General features: G+C 35.5%; 1 protein-coding gene across 1 annotated transcript; it reads left to right on the top strand.

The window, feature by feature from the left end:
• Positions 1-1,700: 1,700 nt before the first annotated feature.
• Positions 1,701-5,827, top strand: LOC107655036 (protein FAM83D-like). The gene is made up of 4 exons (XM_016442428.1): positions 1,701-2,296; positions 3,691-3,858; positions 3,961-4,085; positions 4,407-5,827. The coding sequence occupies exons 1-4, from the start codon at positions 1,823-1,825 to the stop codon at positions 5,305-5,307; spliced, it is 1,668 nt and encodes a 555-aa protein (XP_016297914.1). The 5' UTR covers positions 1,701-1,822; the 3' UTR covers positions 5,308-5,827.
• Positions 5,828-8,256: the final 2,429 nt, after the last annotated feature.

The raw sequence follows: 8,256 nt of genomic DNA, 5'->3' as shown, positions 1-8,256 counted from the left end.
CAACATACAATTAAATACAGATATTATTTTTATCAGTATAGTAATATATAGCCATTATTATTATTATTATAACAGAATGGGTAGAGACTATTTTGCCACAATTACCAGTTTTTATTCCTGTTGTTATCTTTGGGTAATAATCACCAGAAATATTTATACATGTTATTAATGATGATAAATATGCACAGCTGTGCTCAAACGTGCCCTTGGTCCTGCCATTTTAACCATTAAAAGTTTCAGAAACAGTGATTACTACTTCTTTTTGAGAGGGTCATATAAGGTGAAAGTAAATCTGAGCGTGCCTGCTGTTGTGCTCTCTGAATTGATAACAACCAGTGTGCAACAAACACCGGCCTGTCTATTATCAACAGGTTGTGTGATACTCAGTCCTTGTAGGTGCACACATAAAATACATATAATGTTTCTAAGTCTTTACTTTTCTTTTCTTAGGATGTGGTGGAAGACCTGCTATCCAGGGGCTCCCCCCTCACGCCACAGTGGCAATTACACCTTCAGACATGCAGCTTTTTTCTTTTTTCTGTTTTTTTTTTTTTTGACAGTACAGGCAGAGATGAATCTGATTGGATAAAGCCCGAAAACACCTACTGTCCATTACGAGATGGTTGCCATGCGGTTTGGGCTTTTCCTTCATTAAGGCCTCGCACAAATTTTTCATGGTGTAAATGCACGATGAACATAGTTTAGCTTTGTAAATATTATACAGAGGAAATTGAGGTTAGTTGTCACAGTGACTATATTTCAGTAATAAGCTTTTTAGTCAAAAGTCCAATGGCACAAATGTGTTTCTCTTGCAGTGATTTTATTTGTTGGTTTTAAACGCCTAGTTCTAAAATGTTAAAGCAGAATATTTTTTATGAATTTTGTCCACCAAACTATAATGTCAATATATATATTTTGCTATAGCTATTGAATAATCACAATACCATATAGGCTAATCAAGACACGGTCAGTGAACTGAACTATATCGTTGAAAGGCTGACAACTTGAGATATTTGTTAGAGTGGTTTGCTGTTTATGTTATCTTTTACATTATTGCTATTATATGAAGGATTTTGTTTCATAATTGTTTTAATGTTTACATTTTGCTGAAAGGCCTGGATGACAGGCTTAAAAAAATTCAAAGTGTGTTCAATAAACTGTATTGTTTAAAAAAAATGTTGAGTTAATGCTAATAAAATGTCTTTAAAGTTTGTGCCTGTGCATAAAAATAGCTATATATACATTATACAATGGTTTATTTGATTACAAAAGAATGGAGCTAGCATTTTTACTAGCATTACTAGCACTGCTATTACAAATTACCGATTAAGATTAGTATAGTACATTTGTATTAACAGCATTAATACTGTTATAAATAATATATATGCAGCACTAACAATCTACGACTAACTTAAGCAAGAATGGCTGTTTTGGAGGAGGGCTTCTTAGACATGCCGCCATAATTTTAACTAATTTTATATTGGTGATTATATGGTGTATCATTACCTGTATTTTATGAGGCCATTTAGTTTCACAACACCACCGTGAGTATTTCACATTCAACAACAGAGGAGAATCATATACGCCGCCTTTGTTTGCCTCCGAATTCAAACTCTTGGCCAATAGGCGCAGGGCAGATTGTCCAATGGCGTTCTTACTTAGCGGACACGTGACGCAACAACGTGACTGGTGACAACGCACCGACCAATGGCCGTCTGGCGGTGGGCTGAACCTCTGAAAGTACAGGAGAGGAGGAGACAGCAGGCGTTAGAGTGTAGTATTCATCTCAGGAAACGTTAGTGCGATTAATAAACTTTCAAATATGGCGCTTTCACAGTGTCTTGAAGATTCGCCGGGCTGGCGGACACCGAGGACAGGCCAGGACCTAAACTTGAAAGAGCTTTACAATGAGAGACACCGACTCGCTCTGGAGGAGCTGGTCGCCGGCGGAGTCGAAGCCTTCACGGGATTTCTGCAGAGAGAGAGGATCCCTAACTTTCTCTCCGACGACGAGATCAGGCGCATCTCCCGCGCGGCTGTAGTGCGCAAATCACTCTCTTTGAACGGAGACGATTCTCATTTGGACCAGTCTGGCACACTGGACTGCTCATCTGTCACTTATTTCCCCGAAGTCTCTGATATTGAGCCTCCAGTTTTAGAGATGGGCTGGCCAGCGTTCACCGCGGGGTCTTTCCGTGGAGTAACACGTGCCGTCGCCTACTTCCAGCCGAGTTACGGAGAGTGCATTTATAGTTGCAAAGAAGCAGCCAGGAGGATGATAACAAATGCAAAAGAGGTAACGTTATCTCTCAAGCCAAAAAAAATTGTTAAAAAAATTATATATAAGTGGACACGATACTGTTAGTTATTTCATCTGTAGTAATAATTAATCTGTTCTTCCCTTTGATGGACTTCACTATGCAACTTTACAAAAATAGTGCCTCAATGACAAGCTTTAACATTTAATCATTACTATGAACACATCTATTAAGTATGTTTTTCTGTTACTGGTATTCATTCTTAAATTACTAGTATGTAATCCAATAGTGATTATTATCTTTTTAAATTGTACTGTTCAATAGATACTAGTAAGTTACTTATTCCGAAAGAGACTGCTTCATTTCAGTTAGTGACATTACTACTTGTCATTATCCCAACAGTGACTAGTAACTATTCCATTGCAACAATTGAAGTTAAATTGACCAGATTTAATTCTGTGTAGATTTGGTAGATGTGGTTCATATATCAACTATTCATTTCCAACTAGTATGTATTCCAGTTGTTGCTGGTACTTATTTTTAGATGTTTCCAGTAACTAGTTATATATTCCACTTTTTCTAGTTCTTTTTAAACAGATATTTATTAAGCAGTAGTGTAGCTACTAAAAACGAGTAGCTAATAAATAGCTACTAATGAAATGGAAACAGATGTCTGTCTCTGTTGAATTAATTAATAATAATAAAATAATTAAGTAGCAAAAATAGATTAGAATAATTTAGAAGTAATATTTACGTCATAACACCTTCATTTAGTAATTTTTTTATTTATTGTCATTAAGTTGGGAAATTAGTTTGTTTTCAGATTTCCCAGTTGAAACTTTTAACAGGATTAAAATAATGTCAAAAACCAAGCAACAGCAATGAAACGAATAACAATGAATTCAAGATTATGATGATTTAAAAATCTCTATTTTCAGTTGTATTAATAAAAAAAATATCAGCCTTTGGGTTTTTTTAGGTGATGGAAGCGTATGTGTATGACTTATTCAAAGTAGCACTCTGGATCTTAAATGTGGAATGGTAAGAATGCACAGAAGCGTCTATCACACTGAACTGTTACCTCCAACGGTCTGAACCTGGTGGTGCCACAACAGGCTCTTCAGTCCTTCAAATGAAGGGGGTTTTGAGCTGAATGTATTAAGGTTATACCTGCAGGCACCATGGATCTGTTCCAGCTTGCATGTACTTAAAAACCAAACGTAATAAGAAATCATCAAGGTGTGTAGCCAGCGGCTGTGCAGTCATGACATTTATACGAATGAGCTAGAACGTTGAGTTCACTGATGCTGAAGCTCTAAGATGTTAATTCATTATCATTTCCCACCATGTTTAGCCAAACAATACTTAGTTGCATAAAGAAATGTTTACTGCTGTTCATTTCTCATTAATCAGAAATTATTTTTATCCTTAGGTGATTGCCATTGTGACAGACTCCTTGACAGACCTGGATATCTTCCAAGACCTGCAGGAAGCTTGCACACGCCGCAGAGTTCCTGTGTATATTCTTTTAGACCAGTCTTCTGTTCCCTCATTCTTACAGATGTGTAAAAACCTTCGTGTACAGCTGGATGAACTGCTGGTATGAGTTCTTCATGCTAATATTATTGTTGTTTTTATGTTTAATATATATTTAGTATTTTTTAATTGCATTTTTAACATGTGTTTTGTCTTATTTATGAAGCAAATGAAAGTACGAAGCATAACAGGTTCTACCTACTACATGAGATCAGGTGCTCGGATCACTGGAAAGGTTCATGAGCGTTTCATGCTGATTGATGGAAACAGAGTGGCCACAGGTTCATATAGGTAATAAAGACCCCTTTTCCACAAGATCTTGAAAGTGAAAACTGTATGACTTTCTTCCTTCTGTGCAACACAAAAGAAGATATTTTGAAAAATGTCAGTGGGGTCCAATATTGTGTTGGCTTTCAAAGTATCGACAAATTTTTTTTTTCAAAATATGTAACCTTTCGGACAAAGTAGAATAATTATATGGAAATTATGTATTTTGTTACATTAAATTAATCGATTTTAACTTTGCAAATGTCAGACAATCGATGCATAATAGTTATGACTCCTGATCTATTTATACGTTTCCTATTTATTTTGGCACATTTTTATCTACAGGTTTAACTGGACAGACGGCAAACTAAACAGCAGCAACCTTATCGAGTTATCTGGCCAGATAACCGAGAAATTCGATGAAGAGTTCCGAATCCTCTATGCCCAGTCCCTGCCACTGCCAGTGAATACAAGAGCTCCCTCTAGTGCCAGAAGCAGCGGTTTATATGACCATCTTGTCCTCAAACCACCTGGAACGCCTCCCTCTTACTTGGCACGAACAACAAAGCCTCAACCAGAATGTCTGACGAGCACTCCAGCCAGACTTCATACCCCAGAGATCCAACAGATGAATAAAGACACTGAAGATCGAGACAGAAAGAGTAACCCAGTTTCTGATACTTCCACTCTAGGTGAGGACTGGATCGAGCAAGAACTCAGAGAGGAAGCTCTCACCTCGGATGACCCTCGTTTGCCGGCGACGAATGTTACTACTCAGACAGTCGATGTGATGATCTCTCCCCCTGTACCTTCCTGCGACATTTCAACACAAACCACCTGCCAAACAGCAGACGTGAGCATGCAAACATGTGCTGACAACAGCAAGCTTAAATCGAAAACCTCGTCCAGCAGCAACCAGATCAACCCCAATACTTCATCCGCTTGCAACCTACAAGAGGTGGACTGTCACCCACCTGTCTGTCTTGCCCCACAAGAGGTCAATCTGAGGGAATGCTTCCTCAAGATCACCAAAGAGCGTCAGCACCACTACAGCTCCATTCGCTCCAAGCTCGTCCACATGGTGACACTGCTTTCTCACAAGAGGGAACTAGTGGACCTCACTAACCTGACGCTGAGGCCTGGCCTGCACAGAGGACGCAAGGGTCAGCAGGAGGGCAGGCAGGGTTATAGTACACTTGACAATGTGATTATGGGGACTTGGCCCAGGTCGAGATGTCTGCAGTAACATGAACACAGGAGAACAGCGCTGGTGGTGGTTTGCAATCTTTTAGTACAGCACTTTGTTTTTACGAATCAGAACAAAGCTTGTAGATTACTCAGAAAAATAGTTTGAAAGATTTGTATGCAATATAAAAAAGACAAATGTGCAAAGATACTGATTTTTTCTGAACTTGAATTGTACTTATTGTATTTGATGGGGGAATTATTAGCAGTCTTTATATACTGTAGTTAGATAAACGAAAGTACTTTTTCTTTTCGGTGATATTTTGAAAACCCCTTTGTCTGTATTTGGTTGTCTGTTTCTTTCTGTGTTGTTTAAAGTTGCGGAGTTATGAAAATGACCTCCTTTGTAACACTTACTTTTATATTCATATATTGAAAAAAACAATAGTCACTCATGATTATGTGTTTGATGTGCCTTGGATGATGTTAGTGAAAGGAATGAATCAAAACACTAAATTGGAAATGTTTGGTACTTTGACTATGCTTGAGGCATTTGAATATTTATTTCACCAAAGATAGTGGGGGAAAAAAACAGTTCATTGTTTTATGATTGCCTCATTTTAATAAAACTCTTCATTTGATGAACAATTTGTTGGAGATTTTTGTGGGGATGTGGAATGTAACACTCATTTATAAAGGCTCACTTAGTATTAAATTTAGCTTAAATACAGGAATGTAATGTTTAAATATATATTTTTATAGAGATTTTGAAAATATATACCAGCATTCAAAAGTTTGGGGTCAATAATTACTTCATTAAAAATGCATCAAATTGATCAAAGGTGACCGTAAAGACATAATGTTACATAAGATTTCTATTTCAAATGTGTTTCTATTTTAAAATATTGCATTAGAAACCTTTAAAATATTATATTTCACAATATTATCATTTTACTGTATTTTGTTCAAATAAATGAAGGATTGGAAAGCACAAGACCAATCTTACCAACAACCTTTTTACACACTATAAATGTATATTTTTGAAACATAAAAATATATTTATATAAACGTACAGTAAGTAGTTCCAGACTTACATGCTTATGTTAACAGATTGGTGAATTTTGGGTTATGTTTTATGATTATGTGTAAATGCTTCCTCAGAAAATGCTTGATCTGCTCAAGGGCTGCACTAATCATCTGAACATCTCAAAATGAAGGACTGGTGCAAATTGTATTTGTTTTATTAACCAGGAGGGTGAATTCGGGTAAATCAGGCCATTTGTCTCATTAAGAAAAACTGACCCAATTTCCAAAACTTTATTTTTTAAAGTATATTAAAGTGAATACATAAAATGAATACGTAATGTCTAAGATTCTGTACCATATCTAGGTCACTATTCAAATAAGCAAATTTGTGAACTCCTTTGTTAACAAAAAAAAAGTGACTTGTTTCCACTGAATCACTCAAGAAAATGTATGTAGGCCTACATTTTAAAACTCAACAACCTCATTTAAATCATTGTGCTGGTAATTTGTAATTAAATGTTTTTTGAGATGCATTTACACTTGTTTCACACATACTTCAGGACCCCACCGTATTTAACTATAATTCAATGGATATTGCATATTGCAAGAATTACTTAGACAGAATTAAACAAAAAAAAAAAAAGTCAAACAGTTGCCCTTATTTTAGGTCAGTAACTGTGTGTTCACAGAACGAGGAATTCTGGGAAGTCTGTCTTCACGTCAAACCATAGAGGGCGCTATTATCTTGCACCTTGCAACTCACTTCATGAGACTGATGCCTTGGTTAACATTGTCGAAAATATACACATTTAACTCAACAAAACTTTTTTTTTTTGTACAGTGTTACAAAGATTTCTATTTCAAATAAATGCTGTTCTTTTGAATTTTCTATTAATTCAAGAATAAAATGTAAAATTATAAACAAATAAAATGTAAAATATATTAAAATATGAAACAAGTTTTTTTAAATTGTAAATAAAATATCACAATATTACTGTTTAAACTGTATTTGTGATCAAATTATTGCAGCTTTATACTCTTCATAAAACTGTTCTTCCAAAAACAAATCTGACTGACCTCAGCCTTTGAACAGTACTTTATATTTATGCTTTTCCCACACATTTTATTTTTATAGGATCAGTGTCTTATTGATTTCTGGATCATTTTGAAGATTTATGCATACTGCCTCATGGCCTAAGTGTCAAAATACTGCCAAATGACTCTCTTAGTCGTGTGTTGTTTGCTGTAAAATCCACATAGGTTGTTTAAGTGAATTGTAATTACAATTTAACACATAAAAGTGCCTTTTAAAAATGAATACACATTACAAAAATATATTCAACATAAAATGAAGGCCGTAATTAACACTCAAAACAAATTACCATTCAGATGCTGTTTACTATCTTGAATTTTTATACTTTCAAAAGCCACCACTGAGCTTTACTGTTAATAGCTTGATTAAACAGAACAAGTGATTGTTGTCGGTTAATTATTTATCTTGTTTTCATGAGTGTTTTGAGCCAAAGCCTCCCCCTCAGGTACAGCTCAATGACTGTCCAATGATCACAGCTTTAATCACTCCTCTTGAGTAATGAAACCTGCTTGTGGTTTTTAAAGAGCAGTCCTTGCTACTAAAGATACAGTTCATGTTTAATTTCTCTAAACCCAACCATGTAGGCCCATAATTCAGTAACTGAGGTGAATGAGGGGAATCTATAAATTACATTATGATCTTCTATACATTAAAATGGCATTCAAAGTTCCTACTTAATTTAATGGGGAAATGGGGTAAGAAAAATAAACTTAATTAAAATGGAAAATAAGACAATTTTTTTTATTTTTCTGCCTACTGGCAGGTATTTTTCTCTTTTAAGCATAAACCTGCATAATTTTGATACATTTCAGAAAAACAATCAGAAAACAAGACTTAATATATTAATATATGAGCAATATCACTCTCGTACTCGAGCGATACCGGCTCTAT

This window comes from Sinocyclocheilus anshuiensis, unplaced genomic scaffold (genome assembly GCF_001515605.1).
Source record: "Sinocyclocheilus anshuiensis isolate Anshui unplaced genomic scaffold, SAMN03320099.WGS_v1.1 scaffold1072, whole genome shotgun sequence".
Taxonomy (NCBI): Eukaryota; Metazoa; Chordata; class Actinopteri; order Cypriniformes; family Cyprinidae; genus Sinocyclocheilus; species Sinocyclocheilus anshuiensis.
Note: the sequence above shows the minus strand (reverse complement) of the source record. Positions and strands in the feature narration are given on the sequence as shown.

What these genes read in the sequence shown, in the direction of transcription:
- LOC107655036 (XM_016442428.1), top strand. Translation starts at nt 1,823, where the DNA reads ATGGCGCTTTCACAGTGTCTTGAAGATTCGCCGGGCTGGCGGACACCG. An exon ending in TGATAACAAATGCAAAAGAG is followed by an intron (nt 2,297 to 3,690) that starts GTAACGTTATCT and finishes TTTTATCCTTAG; the next exon opens with GTGATTGCCATTGTGACAGA. An exon ending in TACAGCTGGATGAACTGCTG is followed by an intron (nt 3,859 to 3,960) that starts GTATGAGTTCTT and finishes TTATTTATGAAG; the next exon opens with CAAATGAAAGTACGAAGCAT.